The 24,687-nt window shown below is 38.8% G+C and overlaps 1 protein-coding gene across 6 annotated transcripts in view; it reads right to left on the bottom strand.

Annotated features, from left to right (window-relative positions):
• Nucleotides 1-7,101: 7,101 nt before the first annotated feature.
• LOC106071309 (green-sensitive opsin-like) overlaps nt 7,102-24,687 on the bottom strand; it is a 152,415-nt gene continuing 134,829 nt past the window's right edge. For all 6 annotated transcript variants that reach the window (XM_056004111.1, XM_056004112.1, XM_056004110.1 and 3 more), the window contains 2 exons: nt 12,352-12,601; nt 7,102-8,530 (listed from right to left, as the gene is read on the bottom strand). In XM_056004111.1, coding sequence (XP_055860086.1) covers nt 8,009-8,530; nt 12,352-12,601 — 772 coding nt within the window. In that variant the 3' untranslated portion in view covers nt 7,102-8,008. The remainder of the gene's footprint in view (nt 8,531-12,351; nt 12,602-24,687) is intronic.

The raw sequence follows: 24,687 nt of genomic DNA, 5'->3' as shown, positions 1-24,687 counted from the left end.
ACAGCCTCTTAAAGTAACAACTGATTTTTCGTTAAAATATTTTTTACTGCGATGCATTGAACTTTATGTAATCTATCGTAATGTCCCTCAGTTGTGTAAAGTCCCTAACTTATGTGTGTTCATATGTGTGCGAAAAGTTCTTAGACTTTAATAATTTAAAGAAAAACCTTCCCGTGGATCGCTGTAACATAAGACTATGGTATACTTGAAAAGACAATTATTCCATTATACTTTTGTCTATGTATTTATCTGCAGACAAGGTGGTCAGTACAAGCGCTACAAAGACACTCTCAAGAACTCCTTCAAGGAATGCGGTATCGACATCCTTGGCTGGGAAGCACTAGCTCTAGATCGCTCCTCATGGCGTGAAGCTGTGAGTCTCGGAGTCTCGAGATTTGGAAGCAAGAAGAGTGGCCAGGGCGAAAGAGCGCCGAACCAACAAAAAGCTGAGAGAAAAAACAGGTCCATCTGCAACTGACAAAACCCACCCGTACCACATAAGCGGCCGGCTTTTTAAAGCGAGGATTGGACTTTACAGCCATCTTCGAGTCCATTGGAAATGAGAAATGTGCTCATCATCGACCACAAAGGAGGAGGCTATATATATCTGCAGACACCAATCAAGCATGCTCGTCTTATATTTAATATATTTCTCTATAAGGACAACAAAGCAGATTTAAACAAATGAATATGAGACAAATGGAAACTAAATCTGTTTTGATTTACATATTTTTATTCCTTCTTCTTCGTTCTCAATATTTTATGTTGGCATGTTTTGATCTTTAATCCTATATCTGAGATGAACTGCGCAGTGGTTTCCAGATCAGGCAGTTCTCCGTAAAGTTTTTCTTCTATAGGAGGGTTTCGGGGACAGAGTTTTGTTTGGGCCTCGTGATAGAGTATGTAGCTTTGATTTTTTAATGCTTCTTAAGAATTGAAGAAAATAACTTTGTCGATGGCCGGTCGTTGAGGTTAGAAATACCTAGTGCAAATTAAACGTTGCAAGGGCAGCAGATTTCTTTTATGAACTCCACACATCGCAATATACTGATTAAAAGGAGTAGATTTAAACAGATCTAATAAAGTACCCGAATAGTTTTTATCTTGACATGTCCCAATGATGATAATGAGCCAATGGCCCAAGGCAATATCAACCCCGTGACTCGGTGCTATGGAAACGATATAAACTAACTCCATCCCAGTCGTTCTCGAGATACCAATAAAGTACCCAAATAGTTCTTATCTTGACATGTCCCAATGATGATAATGAGCCAATGGCTCAAGGCAATATCAACCCCGTGACTCGGTGCTATGGAAACGATATAAACTAACTCCATCCCAGTCGTTCTCGAGATACCAATCAAAGGGAAATAATTCAAGAAACAATATTGATTAGAAGAAACATTCTTATGCCCCTTTATTACAAATGTAATTAATTGATTAAAACACCCTTTTTTGGTGGCCTCTAAAAGGGGAATAGCTGCTATTACTTTTGTGTAGTTTGTCTATCCGTCCGTCCCGTTTAGGTCTAAAAAGATTTTGAAAATCTGAATCATGATGTTTTAGACCTTTCAAAGTTCTGATACAACGTCCACATATATTGCAGGTTAAGGTGGCTTTCGGTTTGGTGGTGGAGGAGCTGTCCATTTATCGTATGGCACACTTTTCTTCAAGAGCTGAGGCCCATGTTTTCTCCCTGTCCATAGCTTTCTTGGTCACTGTCTCTTTCAGACTAGTGCGGTCTAGGGCTAAGTCTTCCTTTTGTCAGAATCAATGTTCACTGATTTTAAATTCGGTTTTATTACATCTGTACGGAGGTGGGGGGTGAACAGTTTTTTCTTTAGCCAGACGCAAGTTGCCCGTACAGAATGATTTTCGGGATGCGATTGTCCTCCATCCGGCGGACATGTCCGAGCCAGCGCAGGCAGCGTTGCCTGAAAACTGTAAACACAAACAAGGTCTATACATTTGTAATCGCTGATATTTACACAATATTATAAAATTGACCTAACAAACATAAACAACAAAACACACACACAAGAACGAACTATTTGTGGGGTGAGCCAGACATTTCAAACACCATTGACTTCTACAATGACATAAAGTAACACAGGACTTTGTGAGAGAGCATAGTCTTAGATATTTATTGTTGAGATGACACCACTGGGTATTCTGACAAAATGGATTCAATCAACGAAACCTACAGAGGGCTATGTGCATAAGTTTGTTTGTTTTACATGTTTCGGATGTTCCTTCAGAGTTGAAGATAGTTTACTTCCTAGTCCAAACCTCCCGCAGGACGACGGGGGATGGGAGCGGGCAGGGTTTGAACCCTCGACCGTCGATAAATCCGAACGACAGTCCAGCGCGCTGACCGCACGACCAGGCAGCCATCCCAAGTGTATGGACATCAGTGGTTAAATTGTTGATATATATATATATATATATATATATATATATATATATATATATATATATATATATATATATATATATATATATATATATATATATATATATATATATATATATATATATATATATATATATATATATATATATATATATATATATAATGTAGACCAGGCACAATATAGGATTGGTATCCCTATCTTTCTTGTCTGTTCAATACATCTATAGTAAATGGCGTTGAAGAGAACTCAATGTTAGCTACATTGTTATTAATTAGCTCAATAAACTCTTCCTGTGATGTCTCCGGGATCTCTTCCACTTTGATTGTGAATGGACTTCTGGGAAGTGAACACCGGAAGTCATGTACATTTGGATAGTGTGATGACACATTGTCTTAGTGCATCCTCAAATGTTCTTTGACAGAAGTTATTATTGCATGACACCTTTCAGGTTCAGTGACATTTTGGACACAGAAACCAAATGAGATAATATTGGCAATATGTGAATACTATTTTTGTCCCTTGTTTGTTAGCCAAAAACTGCTTTTTTTTTTGTTTTGTTTTTGGTAAGGAATGGATCTTTTCAGAAAAATCGAAGCAAGATGAACTTGAACCTTGCGGACTCAGCAGACTGAACAATTAACTCTTTTAAGATGACATCCATCATCTTGAGTATTTTCTGTGGCTTACTCCATCGCTGTCATGTGAATCCATGTGAATCCATGTGAATCCATGTGAATCCATGTGAATCCAGATGGTGTACTGATTTATGATTTAATAAATAAAAAGAAATTGTTTCATCATGAAAATCAAAAACACCTTTTCCCCATCAACAACTATTTCATTTTATTGTGAAGCAGAAATTTTGTTGAATGCACCAAACTCTTTACAATGGGGTGTTGGGAGTCAGGGATATTTGATATTGTGTTGATTGTTCTGGGGTAGAAGTTACTTGTATCATTTTTCTGTCTCTAGTGGTTTCAATGGTTAGGTAGTATGTCTTTGATATTAAATAATATTTCTGTTACTATTATTATATTTTTAATGGTAATCACTTTTCAATTGTTTATGATTTAATACTTGTGAATTATGAGAACTTACAAATAAAAACCTATTAAAAAAAAGCCCACAAAAGAGGCAAGATGGCCCATAAAAGAGGCACATAAAGCCCAAAAAAAGAGGCAAAGAAAAGAGGCCTAAGGCCCAAGGATTCCTATGATGATAAAGCTAAAATTGAATAGCGCAAATTCTAAGGTTTCCTTTAAAAAAAAAACAAAAAAAAAACTGACAGCCTTAACGATGTTTAACATAGCTTCTTGTAATTTTTGTGACCTTGTCTTCGTAGCTTCTATTTACCAATGAAACATACAGAGTGTTCCGATGACTTTGGGTGACGTGAAACTCAGAATGCCATCCTGCAAAAATAGATGCATCTGAAATATTTTTTCATGAGATTTTTTTTTTTAGTCTAGAGCTAAATCAATTTGTCCAATACATCGCAGTCTGTAGTAGTCACTACAAGAGGCTAGAAAAAGAGAATCTCGTCTCTTTAAAATCACCATCATTGCATCATTTATAAACCTTACGTAATACGTAAAGTATTAATACTATTTAAACTGCCACAATTAAAATGCTAGCGATAATCTGCAACATTGACCCCTAGAATGACAATCATAGTCTAAAATACATTAACTGCCAAAGGAATTACTTTGATGTCAAATCCTACTCGTTAGGGTAGTTTAACAAGCAACAACATACTTCCGATGTTCGTAGTCGACCCCCCCCCCCAGGCTACTTGTGATTCGACCTACATTGGGCGTCGCGACACTGAGGTAGAAAACCGCTGAGTTAGAGGCTTGAAAACACAGGCGAATAACTGTAAAGAGAAAAAGAGACTCGTCTTTTTTGGAAAAATTTGAAGCACTATAAGTTGATTCTGTAATACTTAGATCTAGATAAACTACCATGCTTTATAAATGCAATTTATTTTTACACAATACTTAACAAGATCAGTAAACTCTCTGAACGCCTCCAAGCGAGAGTATAAAACAGTCTTGCTAGCAACATCTCTGAACGCCTCCAAGGGAGAGTATAAAACAGTCTTGCTAGCAACATCTCTGAACGCCTCCAAGCGACAGTATAAAACAGTCTTGCTAGCAACATCTCTTAACGCCTCAAATCGAGAGTATAAAACAGTCTTGCTAGCAACATCTCTTAACGCCTCAAATCGAGAGTATAAAACAGTCTTGCTAGCAACATCTCTGAACGCCTCCAAGCGAGAGTATAAAACAGTCTTGCTAGCAACATCTCTTAACGCCTCAAACCCGGGAACATCGATAATACCGAAGGACAACCCAGCGAGCAAACCGCACGACCAGGCAGCCATCCATCAGTAGAACGGGCACTGTTAGTTATTTAGTCAGCCCTAGTAGTCAAATAAAGTTCCCCTTTCAGCACAACGACCAAACGCCTTTACTATTTTCCCCAACAAATGTCAGGTACCCATTAGAGCTAAGTGGACTCAGAGGCGCTCAAAAATTTCGAAATTAAAAATCCGATTCTTCACCAGCAGTAGCAGAACTTAAGAAAATTAATTCATCTTAGTTTATTTATTTTTAGCTAATTTCTCTGTAATTTATAACGAGTTAGATGTAAAGCCGTAGTTTAATGTACACAAAGTAATTTGACGATCATAATTCACTTGAATGTTGTTAAAACAATATATATTTTTTACATTGGCTACACATTGAGGAAACTGAATGATGAAGAGACCTGACAGGATGGCGTTAAATCTGTTATTTACAAAGAAACCCATTCAAGGTTTAAAGTACTATAATATAGATTCCATACTAATTTATATAATTTTTGTATGGCGTTTTATACATAGCGCTACTTTCATGCCTATTATTGTTTATTATAGCATGCTCAGAGCGCTCTGTTCCAATCTCAGTTGTGGACCAGTGGTATCTAGGAGAAGGTTTTTCCGTGCTGCCTTTAGGCGCTCAGTAAGCACAATTCTGCCCGAGTCGGGTATCGAACGTTTAGCCCCTTTCATAGCCAAGCCCCAGGTGCACTTAGCCTCTCAACCACGCTTCCCACAATTCAAATTAATATATCGGTAGAGTATATCCAGTTTGAAAGAGAACGTATAAATAAAGTTTTCATCAATGATAAAGATTTGGTTGTAGAACTTTGTAATAATCAGGGAAATAGTAAAGGAGGACATTCAGTAGAGAAACTGGTTTATTCAATATGCTAATAAATCCATCCTCAGATTTAAGTTATAATGTTAATTATTGTAGAAATCTTATGATCAAAAGGATTTACATGATGTTTTGCTTTATGGTAGTATAATAAAACAAAACATTTAAAAATAGCTCTGTCTATTTTTCTAGCATCCTAACTGGTACAACTTAAATGCATAATTTTTAACGAAATCGTAATATCAATTGAGCAAAATATAGTGTTATTCAAATGTATTTATAATAAGTACTAAAAAAACAACAACACCTTTGTAAAGCTGATGTTTAGAATTTTTCTTTCTATTTATATCTTATAATGCTTCAATTTCGCTAGAAGTATTGTACAATCAATTTCATCTATTCGTAGTTCCTCAAACTATTTCTACATTAGACTGCGCAAAATGTTTTCCTTTTTATTCATACAACTTTTGACTAATTACAAACACATTCGAGTCGAGTGTGGAAATTCCCGATGAAGCCGCGTCTATAATGTGCTAATTTGGGTATAAAGTCAAATATAATTTTATCATAATTATATTTTGAAAAATTATAACAGTCAAATGGTTTTCATTGTGTGGCAGATTAGGTAGTTATTTTTTCCCGTAAGAAACATATGATAGGTCAAAGTTCTAGAATTAGATGAATGGTTACTGCCGTCTTCAAAAATACTGTCAACCTAGTTTTCACTAATAAACTGTTTACAAGCTATTGGAAGAATTGTTAAAAAAGAGATATCGTTATATCTGGAGAACATGAAAAAAGACATACATTAAAAAAAATAATTTGTAATATCGATATCAATATAATATATATTAATATTTACATAAGAAAACTATGCGAAAATGGTGCAAACAAGGTTTATAGTGATATTTCATTAACTAAATTTAAACTCAAAAATGATATATTGGCAGCCTGCAGTCTGCACTCAAATATACATGCCAAATATCGCATGGACAAAAAATTAGCACATAAAGACAATTAATGAGAGTAATTGTACATATATTAGAACTAATAATTTAAAGTCGTGTCTTTTATTCTTCGTAAAATAGAAATATTAAGATGTCTTCTATCTGAAAAAAAAAATGATTAAGTTCCATAAGCATACATTTAAATTTAGAAGTTAATATGCATATGTTAGCATTCCTTATATATGGAGAGCTAGTAACGCAAGACTTAGAAGCCAGTTATAATAGTATGTTAATATTAACGAGGTATCATATTATGTACAGAATTCTAAACATTTAGAAATGCATTCAAAGGGACGTAATCAGTATGAACTGAAATTTGAACAGTTATCTTTCTTTGATGAAATTTCAACATGTTTACCCGCGCATTTATTTTGTGATTAACTAATTGTAATGGAATAAGTATTTTTAATCAAAATGACTTTAAAAAATTTTCTATCCCTCCCCAATTCTCCCCCCCCCCACTCCCGAAAACCTTCACGGTTAAGCGCATGTGTAAATAAATATAATTCGTATTTGTGAAAGTGTAATGATTGACCTGTAGATAAAGACTTCTCTATAAATTTGTTTTAAACTCTTTAACGGATACATGCGTAACATGCGAGTATACCCGTCGACTTACAACCGTTCAAGATATAGAAGGTCTTGAACTCTGGACCAAATTTAATTTAATTTTTAACATACTTTGAATATATATAATAGTCAAATTCGTGTTGCGCCAATTAGCTAGTAGTTATTTTCCAAAAGATATACATAAACTGTCAAAATCGTAGGAAAATAGAGCCGTTTTCGAGACCTTGTACACCCAGGCTTTAGCTATTTTGAAAGTTATTGGGGTTTTGACCGATGAAGAATTTGCAATTACACTTGGTTACTTCCTGACCTAGCGACAAATCGAAAGACTTTTACTAAAGCCTGTAATTTTAATTCTGAAATGTTGTAACGCATTTATAATAATACATTATGTACATGTACTCTACTTGTACTGAAATGTTGTTTATATATATTCTGTACTTCATGTATCTGTCATTTGTGTTTATGCTTAATAGTACAATGAGGTTTGGTTATATATGGCACGTATATTCATATTGTTCGGTTGAACACATTTGGAATACAATTTGATTAATAAAAGACAAAACTTAATCAGGTCACATTAAATAAACAAAATTATTATACACAACATTACGTAATTATACACAATTATAAAGTATATCCTATAAATATCACGGCGTTGGTGTGTTTATAAAGTAGATGACTGCGTCAATGATACATTTGAACGGGAAATTCCGAATGATGCACGCAGTTAGAGTAACTGTTCTGTTTGGTTCCTTCTGAGATCAGTCACTTTAAGGTTGAACGGTGTTGAGACCCTCTATGCCCAGTCCTCTAATCAGAAGCTCCCGTCACGATGTCCGCCCCTGAATTTCGTGATGCGGCTCGCCCCGTTGCCCACCAGGAGATGGTTGGAGGAGGAGGAGGATGAGGAGAAGTTCGTCAACTGGACAGCGTTGGCCGGGACAGTGGTGACGTCAGTGATGCTCAGGCGGAACGTCTTGGACATGCCGGAAATGGTGGAGCCCCTGAACCTCCTGGCGCGCTTCTTGGACATGCAGCAGGAGAAGACCGTCTCCAGGCAGCGCCTGCGGAACCGGCTGGTGCTGAAGAAGTACAGGTAGAAGTTGACGGCGTGGGTCGAGTCGGACAGGACAAAGCAGATCTGGTTGGTGAACTTGTACAGCGCTTCCCCCAGCGACTTGCGCTCGTACTCCCAGTGCGCCCTGTAGGCGTAGAACAAGGCGTTGGGGGTGACGAGCAGGACGAAGGCGATGCAGACGATGACAAGCATGATGGTGATCTGGCGCTGCTGCCTCATCGTCTCCGCCACTTGACTGGTCTTATTGGTCAGTTCTCTCTGTAAGCACAAAGATAAACTATCATATAAGCATCTTTAAAAAAAATATTGGGGTGGGGGGTGGGGGAAGAGGGTGAAATTATGAAGCATCTAGAACAGCGGTTCTCAACCTTTTATGCTCGGCGACCCTTTTTACAATCCCCCACTTGCCGCGACCCCCCCCCCCCCACACACACACATACAGCAATAGAATAATAGACAATAACAATCCATAATTTTGATAGTCTTAGGCGACCCCCAAGGGAGTCGCGATCTATGGGTATTATTACCTAGAATATACATTTTATGGAAAGGATAACACTTGAAAGATAATGTAACAAGATAGTAGTTCAGCATAAGAAAAGATAACTTCAGACCAAGTTAGAGACATTGACGCCTATCTTTTAGACGCTTATATTTTTTTAGGATGATATTCAAATTCTACGCGCATTCACGTTTACGTGTCCTAATATAAACATTCCTATAAATAATAATTCGAAACTGATAATGTTTTACTTTGCTGTTCTAACTTTTCAATGGCCTGGTCCTGTTATATGGCTCTCGACTTGTCACCACAATGGCACCGAGTTACAACCCTGTACGCGCTTCCATTTGTCGACATCCTGCAAGAGCTTTGGGATACGACGCAAATAGGGGATTTTCATACAGGGCGGAAAAACAAAAACAAAAAAGGCAAGCTTTTTGGAGTATCCGGTGGAAAAAATAAAGAACATGTTGGTAAGCTTTGTTTTTTAAAAAGTGAAGAGATACATTATGTTCACTTTTAAGCAATGCAGAGTCAAATGTTTTAAACCTCTTTTTAACTTCTATTTAGTTGGCAATTTAGAAGTTTAGCGTCCTTGACCTTGTGTAGTTCATCGTGGAAATCTTCGTCTCTGAATAAAAGTTTGTAACTTTATAATATAAAATAAAGATGGAACTGCATTTGGAGACTTCTCATACGTGGAATGAGAGATGTGTTTTCGTAGTTATTCTGTCTTTTGTCTGTCCTAGTGAAATCATGTTGCTGTTTTTTTTTTTTTCTAAATTGTTCCTTGTGTTTTGAAATTCTTGAGAGACTTGGACCTGTTTATTATATACTGTGCCGGCAGTTTTGCAATTTGAATTCGTGGCATCCGTCTCAGATAGCTTCTGGTAACCAGTGCAACTCCTGGACTTCACGTGTGGTTTAGGTATTGAGCCATGCGGAGCTGTTGCCAATGACAGGAGAAGGGGCAAAGGCGAGTAACTGAAGTCTAAACCAGTAAGCTTCGGGCAGGAGGGGCTCGTTAGCCATGGCTGGCTACTCATCTAGTGAGAAGGAAAATTCTTAATCCCAAAACTTTGCGTTGCGGCTATACTCAAACAGGGGAAAGGCTTCGATAGACAACCCTGAAGAAACATTATGAGCTGGTGATCCTAAGGCAGCTTTCGGCACACAGTGCTACAACCAGGAAGAACTTGCGACTCTACTGATGCCAAGCTGTATCAGAAATGTGCCGTTCTTCTGGACAAATTAGCTGCGTGGAGAGGGGAGAACTACTGCGTGGGAGACATTGTTCCGACTATAAACAAAGCCCTTGCTTTCTTGTCCTGGGTTCGAATCTCGGTGAAAACTGAGATTTTAAATTCCGGGATTTTTATGGCACCACTGAGTCCACCCAACTACTACGGGTACCTAGCTTTATTTGGGTAAAGTAAAGGTGGTTGGTCGTTATACGGACCACATGACACCCTCGTTAATCGTGGGGCACAGAAACATAAGACCTTGATATCATTTATCCTATAGACCACAAGGTCTGAAAAGAGAAAACAAGATAAAGACTCTAATTAACGTGTACGTGTAGATTTACACATGGATTCGCGTCCACGTTATTATCTGAATATTTTAATTTTACAATTTATAAAAATAAAGGCGACCGCTCTGATTGTAACAATTACAGAGGCATCTCACTGCATAGCATAGTCGGAAAGGCTTTTGCTAGAGTATTACTAAAGCGATTACAGATCCTGGCAGATCGTGTTTATCCAGAGTCGCAGTGTGGCTTTAGGGCAGGTAGATCTACAACAGATATGATTTTCTCTCTGCGGCAGCTACAGGAGAAGAGCAGAGAACAAAAGCAGCCCCTCTTCATAGCTTTTATTGATTTGACCAAGGCCTTTGACCTTGTTAGCAGAAGCGGTCTGTTTGCTGTACTAGAGAGAATCGGCTGCCCAAATAAGTTAAGAAAACTAGTGTCAGCTTTTCACGAAAATATGCAGGGCACCGTTCAGTTTGAAAGTTCTTCCTCCAGGCCATTCTCCATTAAGAGCGGTGTAAAACAAGGATGTGTACTGGCCCCTACACTATTTGGCATCTTCTTCTCAGTCGTACTATCCAGTGCTTTTAAATCCCTGGAAGACGGAATATACATCCATTGCAGATCCGATGGAAGGCTCTTTAACCTGGCACGTCTTAAAGCCAAAACGAAAAGGCGTCGTATCTTGATAAGGGAGCTGCTGTTTGCCGATGACGCGGCACTCGTATCTCACTCACAAGGAGGTCTACAGAAGCTAGTGAACGCCTTAGCAGCTGCTTGTCAAGAGTTTAGCCTTACTATAAGTCTCTCCAAGACCGAAATCCTGGCACAAGACGTCGCAGAAATACCTATAATACAAATTGGGAACCACACCCTTTCAGTGGTGCAGGAATTTACCTACTTGGGTTCAACAATTGTCAGTAACCTAGACTTAGACATCGAGCTGACAAAAAGGATAGGAAAAGCTACCACAGCATTGGCAAAACTCTCCAAGCGCGTCTGGGAAAATGGTAAATTGACCACAGCGACCAAAATCCTAGTCTACAACGCCTGTGTTGTGAGCACTCTCCTTTATGGCAGTGAAAGCTGGTCAACATACATGTACCAAGAGCACAGATTGAATAGTTTCCACTTGCGCTGCCTGAGACGCATAATGGGCATCTCTTGGAGGGACCATGTCTCCAATCAGGAAGTTTTGAGACTGGCCAATATAAGCAGCATGTATGCTCTCCTGACACAAAGAAGATTACGCTGGCTCGGACATGTCACCCGCATGCCAGATGGTAGAATCCCGAAAGATATCTTATATGCTGAGCTTGTGGAAGGAGTCAGACCCAAGGGCCGCCCAAGACTAACATATAGAGATGTCTGCAAGCGAGACATGAGAGCCTCAGGCATCAGTGAAAGTATGTGGGAAAGCATAGCCAAAGACCGGAGTGCATGGAGACAGACTGTGAGTGCTGGGACAACCCTTGCTGAGAACAAAAGAATTGAAGCGGCTTTAATCAAGAGGGAAAAAAAGAAAGCTGCCCTGTCTGCTAGCCCTAAATCAGAGGCATACACATGTACGAATTGTGGCAAAGTCTGCCGTTCTAGAATTGGCTTGATTAGCCACACCAGATTCTGCCCCGTCTCAAGATTAAGCCAAAACCAGTGACTCACTTGGGCGCATCCATTGCCTTTCGAGACAAAAGGAGCCATATATAGACCACAAGGTCTGAAAAGAGAAAACAAGATAAAGACTCTAATTAACGTGTACGTGTAGATTTACACATGGATTCGCGTCCACGTTATTATCTGAATATTTTAAAAGAGGATCTGTAAAGTATATGATAAGATAAGATAAGATAAGATAAGATAAGATAAGATAAGATAAGATAAGATAAGATAAGATAAGATAAGATAAGATAAGATAAGATAAGATAAGATAAGATAAGATAAGATAAGATAAGATAAGATAAAATAAGATAAATAGATCGACATTTGGTACATTGAAGTACAAACTACTATCAAGATGCCCAGGTGAAAATGTAGTTACAGTACCTGGATCTTGCTAGACCGACGTATCCCCAGTATGATCAACGTATTCATAATGATAAGTGACACGGCCGGAAGGAAGGAATAGAAGATGGCGTCCACCCAGAACCAGGCCTTCAGGAAATGTTCGTGGCCCAGCGTCTCACACGTGACGTGGCCGTGCTGTGAGACCACCATGCCAGTGGTGAAGAACAAGTGGACGTTGATGGCCAGCAGGACGACCACCGTGAAAGCCACGCCGCCTATGTGAAGCTTCCTGTAAACACAATGATAAGCATAAGAAATAGTGCTAAAAAAATAAGTAAAATCTTTGAATTATTGATTAATCATACAAAGAATCAATAAATCTGAGATTTTATTAATCAACTATTTATGCATTACGTTTGAGAATTAATAAATCAATGAAATAAAATATGTTTCAAATTATGTGTTCAAATATTCAACAAGTACCTAATGCTGTTATGGAAGCAATTGGCATAAGTGCTTTCTATTGGTCGTGAAATAAAAGCAAGCCAAATGAAAGATGAATAGAATACCTAAAAAAAAAGATAATTCCTCCTATATGGGTATACACCTACAGAGCGATTAGTTAGGTATTAACCAATGATTGTTACACTTTGAAAACATTCACTTTAAAAAATCTATAGACTTAGAAGACGGTGAGAGAAACAGATAGAGAGAGAGAGAGACAGAGAGAGAGACAGAGAGAGATATACATAGAGAGAGACAGAGAGAGAGACAGAGAGAAAGACAGTGAGAGAGAGAGAGAAACAGAATGAGAGAGAGAGAAAGAGAAAGAGAAAGGGAGACAGATAAAAGAGAGAAGAAGAGAGAAATGATATAGTAGATAGACTGAACAAAAGAGAGAGAGAGAGAGACAAAGAGATATTAAGGATACGAAAGAGAGAGAGAGAGAGTCAGAGAAAGATAGAGATGGATTTAATAACAAAAATCAATGTCTACCAAGCAGTGATTCTCGCAACCCTTCTATCTTGGTCTGAGTCATTGTTACTCTACAGAAAGCAACTAAGACTTTTTCAACGCGTTCACCAGGGATGTCTGCGCTCCATCATGGACAAACAATGGCAAAACCGTACTACAAATAACTATGTTCTTGCGAGTACCAAAACGACAATGTTGTCTTTAGATTTTCGTGAGTTTTCAGATTTCCAGGAACTTAAAAAATCAGGAGGCTACGGATCCCTGTTATAAGTAATAATAATTAATTTTATCATTTCCACCTAGAATTAGCGCGGGGCCCATGAAAGTGCGGGTCCCACATAAGGTTGCAGTGGCCTAACGCTAACCTTGAATCGACTATTCAGAAAATCTACATATCTCGCTAGGTAACAGGCAGGAAATGCTAATTTAGTCCTCACGTGCAGGAAACAAATGTATTTTTAGACCAACTGTTCGCCCCACATCCCGAACTGGTTCAGATAGCAATGCTGCCACTATACCTAACGTCACACGTACAGCACGCCTAGCGTACTTACACCCACGCAAAGTCAATATCACTCCACGGCCATCTTTATGGATATTTACACTCGGACCAAGTGGACATTGTATCGTCACTCGTCCCGTGAATACGTCCTGTCCAGACACCCTGGCCGGAAGTTTGATTTGGTCACATAATGTTATTTCTTTGCCACGAGATAGTGACGTGCGACGCCATTAGTCTCAGGTCAATGTGGTTTATACCGTTTACCGTCTGCTGGCTGACTCTAGCGTTCAGAAGAGTTATTTCCCTTGGACAACGGCGGGAAAGTCATGAATGAGAACTGAGATAATCAAAAAACAAAACAAAAAAACAAAAAGTTGTCCCAAAAGTGAAACAAATAAATTAACAAAGAGAAGCCATTTCAAAGAGAAATGAAGTCTGGGTTAAATTAGATACTTTTTAACTTTAGACTAGTGTTGCCCAAATTTTTTCCTTAACGGAACACTTCGCACTTTTAGAGTGTTTAGCGGAACACACAGCTTATTTTTTTTAGAGTGGTAAATTTAAGTGGTGGGCCTACTCGGCCACGTTAAGTTCTTCTTCTTCTTCATCGTTCTCATTGTTATGTTGGAGTGTTCATATGACTAGACCAATACATGAGATGAACTGCGCAGTGGTTTCCAAATCAGGGAGCTCTCCATATAGTTTTCTTTCTATTGGGGTGATTTGGGGCCAATGTTTTATACGGGTCTCTTGGTAGAGAGAGCAGTTTTGGAGGACGTGGTCGGCATTTTCTGGTGATACTCCACATGGGCAGATTTCACTGGTTCCAATTTTGAGCTTCCGGAACATGTGTTGTCGCATTCTGTTGTGTCCGGTCCTGAGTCGAAAGATTAGACGTTGGTCTTGTCGGGATAGCTTATAGTAAGCATCATCTTTCTTGTGATTTGGATGGGAGCTCGTCCATTTCTCATTTATTTTATCTACAATTAATTTCTTCATTTCTTCTGGATAGAGAGCAGAGTTTACTTGTGAGTTTGTTCTCCCACTCTTGGCGAGTGTGTCAGCCTTCTCATTTCCTGCTAGTTGTATGTGAGCTGGTATCCATTGAATGACAGTTTTTTTGCTGTTGTGGTTGAGCTTTGTGAGTGCTGTTCTAAGGTTTTTAATATAAGGGGAATCAGAGTTTTGCAGGCTTTGGAGGGTTGTTTTTGCGTCTGTTAGAAAGACAATCTGACTGTGAGGGGAACTTGGATGATTTGCTAGCATGGTAGCAGCTAGTGCTAGTGCTTCCCTTTCTGCTCTATGACTGTCAGAGAGCTCTCCAGTTGCAAAGGATTTTTCTAGTTTTCCTCCATCTGGCCATTCGATAAGTATTCCGGCCACGTTAAGTATATAGAAGAACATAGTTTGGGAAACACAAAGAATGGTTGTAAAATGTTTTACATGTTTCGGATGTTCCTTCAGAGTTGAAGATAGTTTACTTCCTAGTCCAAACCTCCCGCAGGACGACGGGGGACGGGAGCGGGCAGGGTTTGAACCCGGGACCATCGATAAATCCAAACGACAGTCCAGCGCGCAAACCGTAGCCATGGTTGTTCTGTTAGTGTCACACGATCCTTCAGATATGAAAATTATTATTTCCAAACCGTTTGATTGTTTAAGATCTTCGAGATCTAGGTTTGAAAAAAAAAACCTGATTGAACAGGGAAAAAAAACTAACCTCTTTGAACAACCGTTCTGTCTGGAAGGGATCCGAGTCATTGCCTATGTAGAGCATTGCTATGTCCGATATATCCGACACTCCGAGCGCATGGGCTAGAAAGCATGGTCGAAGGCCGAGTATACCAGGAACCTCCGCCATTTTCCAATGTTGTACCAAGCTAACCGTGTAGGACTCGCCATTAATGTAACGGTCCCTTGAGGAACGGCGCATGGATTATCGACAGGACCGTGGAAGCTCCGTGCAATGGCTCCACTCTCGCGTACCCTTGGACACTCCCACTGGAGTTTTGTTTTGCTATTCATTTAGCCTAACCACTTCCTCTAATAATCGTTTCCACACGAGCGTCACGTTGCGGCAGACCTAAACTTCCTGCAGAACCTAATGGGGGAGGGGGTGTGTGTCAGCGGGAGAGCCAAAAGGCAGCAATAAGGGCTTCACTCCTTTACATCATCTGCCCCGTTTCGGATATTATGGTGCTAATGGCGATGTTGTAGGGTAAAGAAAACTACACGTTTTTCGGTGTAAAGTTAGTGAAGTTCCCCTTCCAGACCTTGATGATCTATAGGGCAGATGAAGTAATGGTCATCTGTTACTGTATCAGCAGTCAACAAGGGTGTCATGTGGCCAGCATAACGACCAACCGCCTTTACTTTCCCCAACTAATGTCAGGTACCCATTATGCTCTAGAGTAGCGGTTCTCAACCTTTTACGTTCGGCGACCCCTTTTTACAATCCCCAACTCTGCCGCGACACCCCCCCCCCCACACACATACAGCAATAAAAGAATAGATAATAACAATCCATAGTTTCGATGGTCTTAGGCGACCCCTGGCAAATGGTCAATCGACCCCCAAGGGGGGGTCGCGAACCACAGTTTGAGAACCCCTGCTCTAGAGAAAAGTCCCTCCTTCCTTATGATCTATAAGGCAGATGGGGTAAAGGTCATCTGTTTCAGTGGCCCACGGTTAATGAGGTTGTCATGTGGCAAGCACAACAACCAACGACTTTTACTTATCCCCAACTAGTTTAAAGTACCTATTAGAGCTGGATGGTGTCAGGGGAGGTATGGCGAAAAGGAATATGTTACTCCGATTTTTCGGTATGACAGTGATATCCCCTTGTTTTAATACTCCCAGGTTACGAGTGTGAATAGTGTTGCACGTGTTATGAACTGAATGATTTAGTCTTCCTTGAATGTACGAGAGAGTATGTTAGTTAGTGAGGTCTTGCTCCCGGTCCAGGAAGATTGGATAGTCGCTTCCTGGACTGGTGGTTGTTTATTAATATTGATATTTATTGTGCATTTTTTGTGCTCTATTGGATATTAAAGTACTAAAGTATCCTAAATGATGCTGGTAAAATCATTGGCAAAAAACAAACCCCTTTTAGGCAGTTGTTTGAGACAAACATCTATAAAAAAGCTAACAAGATCCTCGAAATAAAGAATCACCCTTTGTTTCTGGATTTTGTGATTTTAGCATCACAAAAGAGATACAAGACACCGATAGCAAAGACAAACAGACACAAACACTCTTTTGTTCCCCTGGCAATCAAATCATTAAATAAGAACAATCTGGTATAGACTTTGTCACATGTAAACTATGAGTGAGTCTGGTGTGAATGTACACTTTGGTTTCTTATAGTTATAATGGTTTTTGTTTGGTGTAATGCACAAATTGTAAGACAAATTTCCATACGGATAATAAAGATTATTATTATTATTATTATCATTTTTATTCCATGGAAAGTATTAAGTTATTCATGGAGTTAAAGTTTATTAATAATAATTAATTGTAAGTAATCAAGTAAACCCCTAAGGAGCCAAGTAGAGCCAAGCTAAGAAATGAACCCTGACAGATGGACTCAGAGGCGTCCTAAATATCCTGAAATTAAAAATTCCAGTCTTCACCAGGATTCGAACTCTGGATCACCACTCAGCCACCGCGCCTCCTGTTTCGCTGTGTAAGCTTTTGATATTGAATAAATATTTTACAGCTTATAATGTACTTTAAATGGGAAGAGAAGCAAGGGAAAAAAATCAATTGCCAAATTATCTTTATGGTAATAGATGGCTTGAAGAATTGAAGAGACTTTCTTTACGTCTGAGCATCCGGTAGCCCAAGGCAAAGGGAGACAATCAGAACTTCCGGTTGCATGGTTATTGTTATTGAACTTATCTCGGAGCACTTTTAATGGCAGCTGTGTAAGAGTGTCGTGAAATGGATGAACCGAACAATTGACCATATGTATGATAGAAGCGAAGAAAAAGTGGATAGAGAATAAGTGTCAAGAAATTGAACAGGGACTTAATAGAAACAACAGCAAAAAAGCGTACCAATTAGTAAAGGTACTCACTACTTCAAAGCATGGAAGAACCAACACAATACAAGACAAAAACAACAAATGCTTAACCGAGGACAAAGATGTGTTGAAAAGATGGACGGAATACTGTTCAGAGTTGTATAACTTTGGAATCTCAGGAGATCCAGAGATACTAAATGTCCCGACAGTTTCCAACATTGACGACTATCCGATTCTTCGCTCGGAAGTAGCAGCAGCAGTAAAAGCCCTGAAAAAGGGAAAATCGGCCGGAGTTGACAACATTCCTGGCGAACTTCTTCAGGCGGGAGGAGAAACTATGATAAACGCACTCTATATGATTTGCAACAAGATCTGGCTATCAGGAGAATGGCTCAAACCCTGGACCCAATCACTCATCATAACCCTTCCAAAGAAAGGCAATTTACAACTCTGTCAAAACTATCGCACCATCAGTCTCATAAGTCATCCCAGCAAAGTACTGTTAAAAATCATATTAAACCGGCTAAAACCGATAGCAGACAACATCATATCAGAAGAACAAGCAGGTTTTAGACAAGGTCGCAGCACAACAGAACAAATTCTAAACCTCAGAATACTCTGTGAGAAATATCTCCAACACCAAGAGAATCTTTTCCATGTCTTTATTGATTTTAAGAAAGCTTTCGATTGAGTGTGGCACGGAGCACTCTGGGCGACAATGGAAAAGTACAACATTAATAAAAACATAATCAAAGTTATCCAGAACCTCTACAAGGATGCCACCAGTGCGGTGTACTTCAACAATAATATTGGGGACTGGTTCAAAACCACAGTTGGAGTAAGAAAAGGCTGCCTACTTTCACCAACACTCTCAATATCTTCCTTGAAAGGATAATGAAAGATGCCCTCGAGGGCTATGAAGGTACTGTTAGCATTGGAGGAAGAAGAATTACTAACTTGCGCTTCGCAGATGACATTGACGGCCTGGCAGGGACAGAAGAAGAACTAGCTGACATGAAGATGCGCATTGACAAGACTTCCGCAGCATATGGCATGCAAATAAATGCAGAAAAAAACAAATTATGATCAATAGCCATCAGGGCTTTAAAAGAGGCATCAGTATTGGAGGTGAAAAGCTAACTAGTGTTAACAGCTTCAAATAACTCGGAGCTATTGTCTCAGATGAGAAAACAAAACCCGAACTATTGGCCCGAATTGCACAGTCCACAGCAGCCCTTTCAAAACTTAAAATAATATGGAAAGACAAGGGCTTAGCCCTCGGCACCAAAATCAGACTGATGCGCTCCCTGGTCATGGCCACATTTTTATATGCTTGCGAGTCGTGGACGTTGAATGCAGAGCTAGAGAGGAGGATCCTAACAATAGAATTGAGATGCTACAGAAGGATCCTAGGCCGCATCACAAACCAAGAAATCAGAGACAGGGTTACTGCAGCGATCGGAGCCCATGACGACCTGCTAACTATTGTAAAAAGACGAAAGCTTAAAACCTTTGGCCACATAACAAGATCTATGGGTCTAGCAAAGACCTTCCTTCAGGGAACAGTGTCAGGGAAAAGAAGAAGAGGCAGACAGAAAAAGCGATGGGAGGACAACATTAAAGAATGGACAGGCCTGCCATTGAGAGAGGTTCTAAACAAGGCAAAAAAAAAAGGGAGGAATGGAGAAAGACGATCGACAAATCTTGCCTGGTGCCCCAATGGTCCAACAGACTAAGGGATAGGTAAAGGTAAAAAAGGTCACTCTAGTCAAATGTGAATATTCGTTTGTTATGAATCTCACTGCTCTATTTTGTGTCTGTTCCAGTTTCTTAATGTTTTCTTGAGTTGACGGGTCTCAAACTGAGGATGCATATTCTATTATTAGACTAACCAAGGTTATATAACATTTTAGTTTTATGTTCTTATTTGATTTATAGAAATTTCTTTTAATAAACTCTATTCTTTTGTTTGATTTATTGATAGTTTCAGCAATATGGGGATTTCATGTCAGTATTTCATTTGTTTTGAACTATAATATCAACATAAAGTAGTGTTCTACAATATCAATATAAAGTAGTTCTACAATATCAATATAAAGTAGTGTTCTACAATATCAATATAAAGTAGTGTTCTACAATATCAACATAAAGTAGTGTTCTACAATATCAATATAAAGTAGTGTTCTACAATATCAATATAAAGTAGTTCTACAATATCAATATAAAGTAGTGTTCTACAATATCAATATAAAGTAGTGTTCTACAATATCAATATAAAGTAGTGTTCTACAATATCAACATAAAGTAGTGTTCTACAATATCAATATAAAGTAGTGTTCTACAATATCAACATAAAGTAGTGTTCTACAATATCAATATAAAGTAGTGTTCTACAATATCAATATAAAGTAGTGTTCTACAATATCAATATAAAGTAGTGTTCTACAATATCAATATAAAGTAGTGTTCTACAATATCAACATAAAGTAGTGTTCTACAATATCAATATAAAGTAGTGTTCTACAATATTGATTTAAAGTAGGCCATTTTGTACTACAGCAGTCTTTACCAGCATTGTATTATACAAACACTTCGCACATTCTGAGTATTCTACTAGTTAATAATTCTAGCAGTTCGCGGAACACCCATTCAGATCTCGCGGAACACTAGGGTTTCGCAGAACATCGTTTGGGAAACACTTCACTTAAGTATCAGTATAGAGTGTTGTACTCTATAATTTATGCAGTGTGTCAAAATATGTAACACACAGAATATCTTTAAAGGATTCCCCACAACGACGAAAACATGCAATGTGTTTGCACAGATTAGATACATTGATAGACTTGAAGAACTCGGTCTTTAAAAGAGAACTGCAGAATCACTCTGCAAAATCAGACGCAATCCAATCAAAAAAGCAGGTTTGCATTATTACAAGCTCACTTACTAAATTGATATAAATTAAAAACTACGGTTTATGCATGAGCTTTTTTGGGGAGAAAGAGACAGTAGAGATAAATCTGCGACTACTGTCCACGGTTGTTTAGGTTATCACGTAGACAGTGACTCCCAAACTTCTTCTTTAAAGGAACACTTCGCACATTCTGAGTATTTAGCGGAACACTTTGCTTATTGTTTTAGATCGATTAATTCACGTTGTAGTCTTATAGATAATTATTCCAATAGTTCAATAGGCCGCGCGGAACACTAGGGTTCCGAGGAACACAGTTTGAGAAACACTGTTGTATAATTAAATAATAACAATTAAAAACACACTTACTTTCTTAATATAAATACATTTTGATAAACTTCTTAAGATAAATTTCTAGCCATCGTTTCTATGAGAAAGCGAGAGGGTGTTCATGTACCCTCCTCCACCCCCCTCCACCATCAATACACGCTTCTGCACACTCCCCCTATGATAGACCGATATATCAGAGAAGAAATTTAGCGATGGAGAAAAAGCAGACAACCCTTATTAGGACTTGATCAAATAAATCATAGATACTAGAGACGTCAGGTTTTGTACTGACTTCTGTCATAAGTTTGACCTTGAATCAAGTTATGAATAGATAGTGTCTGGAGGGAATTTCCCATTGTTTCCATAGTAACTGTATCTAATAACGCTCACTTGAATGATTGATTTGGTTCCATTTATACATATCCATTAAGATATTACACGATGAGATTAGTGATGAGTTTTGTTAAATGAAAGTTGAGAATCGTGAGTAGGATTGGCGTTTTCCATACTGAGTGACAATTTTGTCTGTTTTTAAGGAGATTTGTATGAGTTTTCAGAAGATTTTAATAATTTTCAGATTTCCATGACTATTTCGTATATTTTGACATTTTCAGTAGATTATAAGGAGCTCCTGGAAAATTAGGAGGCAGCGGTATCCCTATTAAGTTAAAATTGTTTAATTTAATAATTTACACCTAGAATAAGCGCGGGGGCCTATGAAAGTGAGGGGTCGACTGCGGACGCATAGGTTGCAGTGGCCTAAAGCCGGCTCTGCTTACACATTTGTCGAAACAATGAGATTACCGATAAAACAATGTATGAAATAAGCGATCAGATAGTGATTTAATAATAATAATGAGGCTTGTCTTCGATCGTAGATGTCCTTGTCACTTTCCACTTCGCAACCCAGATCAGTTTTGATTACCTAGGACTTGTAACTCAATCTTTTGGAAGCGTTTCCGGGATCAATATGATACCAATTACCATGAAAGTTCTGTGACTGAATCCTTCTGTGACTGTCTGAGCAACTATTTTGGTTATTGCAGTTGTTCGGCGGATTTAGCAGAAATTATTGCGTAGTTTGTTTATTTTTCATGCAATAGTACAGTACCTACTTAAGATACTATATTTAGTAGATAAAATAAGGCCAACAGCGTTAGAGGCGGATACTGTGCACTAAACATACTGTATGGTATATATATATAGGCTCAGGGCCCCTCGCCCTGCTAAGGCCGCCTCAGTCCAGCTCTAACCAAATCCTATCGACTTAACATTTTACCCAACTCTCTTACAGTCAGTAAGTTACCCTTAACACAAATTTCCCATTTATTTCATATCAAAGAACTGACCTTGGGTTTTACTCAACAATGTCTACTTTTGGGAGATCAGGAAATTAGATTTTTTTGTATACAGTCATCTAAATTCAATTTTGTAAATGTAAGTTTGTGTGTGGGTGTGTGTGTGGGAGTGTATTTTTATACTTCGAGGTTTCTTTCATTTTTTCTTCTCCCTTAAACCCCCCCCCCCACCCACGCACCGCAAGTTGAAGTCCCAGGAGCGAACCACGATAACTTAAGGTTTTCATAGCCCGCGGAGGAGTGAAGCTGTCTCCTGTGGTACGCCCACGAATGTCCGATTAAAAAAAAAAAGTGGACATCTTTTAAGCCATTTTATTTTAGGTTTACTTTTATTTTGAGTTTTTTATTGGAAGGGTGTTTGTCTCCATTACACTTTCAAACCACATAAAGAAAAAAAAATTCTCACGTAAATAGATTTTTGCTTATACTTCTTCACTGCATGTGAGTGTTGTATTCACAATGTCCAATGAACCTATATATATATAATTCTCTTCTTCCCTCAAGAGTTTGGACGAGAAGAAGAAGTAAAGGAAACATCACTCTCTTATTTCTGCATTTATTTTTGTTTTGAGTTTTCAAAAGATTTTAAGAATTTCCGGATATTTCCTTGACTTTTTCGTATATTTTGTTATAAGCTATAAAATGGTTTCATTTAATAATTTACACCTAGAATTAGCGCGGGTCCTTTGAAACTGCGGGGCACACTGCGGTCACATAGGGGCCTAAGGCCGGCCCTGCAAAATAACGCCGTATGCTACGCCGTGGGTCGACTAGTAGTGCATAACGCATAAAGTCATTGAAATTTAATAAATAAACACAATAACATCGTTTATAAACATGTAATCATCATTTTAAGTTTACAGTAAACTAAGCGGGCCTTAAGCAGAGCGCAGGGTCCCCGGGCGAGTGTCAGGGCCACCAATACTTGTAGGATGAGCTGACGGTGACGAAAAATTCTCTTTAGCGCGAACCCCGTCCGCCCCCCCCCCCCTCTCCAAGGCGTAGAACATGGTGCGGTCGCCAAACAAAAGTTTCATTGGGCGCGACATTTCTTTGCCCGGAAAAGCGTGTAGGAAATTAATTTGACCCACAAGGCCGAAAAAAAAAAGGTTAGGCGCCCCTAACATCATGTATTAATGTAACAATCTATGTCTATGTATCAATCTATGTCTATGTATCAATCTATGTCTATGTATCAATCTATGTCTATGTATCAATCTATGTCTATGTATCAATCTATGTCTAAATATCAATCTATGTCTATGTATCAATCTATGTCTATGTATCAATCTCATTCACCAAAACAAACGGTCACGTGATGCCCAAGGATAAAACAACGAAAAATTACGGTTACGTGGTATCCATGTTTGAGTCGAATGAGGTCTTAAGTTGTATAAAATAGAAAGAGAAGCACTCTGACTCAAAGGCGTTTGTCTACGATTGGTGAATGAGGGTCCATTCTTAAAGTCAGTCCAGTGAAAATAATGATCAGATTATGCCAGTCTATGGCACTAATAGTTCAACAGATGACGTTGTTGTGACCAACTGTGATTTCAAAGTCATTTCATCGTTCTGATCTACTTTTTTAATTCACCTGTAGCTTGACCTTAATTGATTCAACTTCTATCCTCTAATTAATGTCACCTCAGTACAGAATCGTTACATGCCACATATTCATTCCTCCAAAACAAACAATTACATCCTAGCCTAAACTTCTTTACGACAGCTAGATATAGAGAAGTGGGAGAGATTCAAACTATGGACCATCTTGACGACCGTCGAAAGCGCAAACCACACGACCAGGATCCGTTTCTATGTTTTTTTGTGTTTTTTTTTCCGACAAAATAATGCAAATATCAAAAGAATTCAAAACTCTTAATAAAACATCGCAATACCGGAATTACTGACATGCGGGGTAACGTTGTAATATATTAAAGGACTTAAATGTCTCCAGGTTCTGTACACTCTGACCTCACGCCAAGCCATGTACACTCTGACGTCACGCCAAGCCATGTACACTCTGACCTCACGCCAAGCCATGTATACACTGACCTCACGCCAAGCCATCTACCCTCTGACCTCACGCCAAGCCATGTACACACTGACCTCACGCCAAGCCATGTACACTCTGACCTCACGCCAAGCCATGTACACTCTGACCTCACGCCAAGCCATGTGCACTCTGACGTCACTCATTTCCCTGTACACTCTGACCTCACGCCAAGCCATGTACACTCTGACCTCACTCATTTCCCTGTATACTCTGACCTCACGCCAA

Source organism: Biomphalaria glabrata, chromosome 11 (assembly GCF_947242115.1).
Source record: "Biomphalaria glabrata chromosome 11, xgBioGlab47.1, whole genome shotgun sequence".
Taxonomy (NCBI): domain Eukaryota; kingdom Metazoa; phylum Mollusca; class Gastropoda; family Planorbidae; genus Biomphalaria; species Biomphalaria glabrata.
The sequence above is the reverse complement of the archived record's forward strand: the minus strand, read 5'-3'. Positions and strand labels throughout refer to the sequence as shown.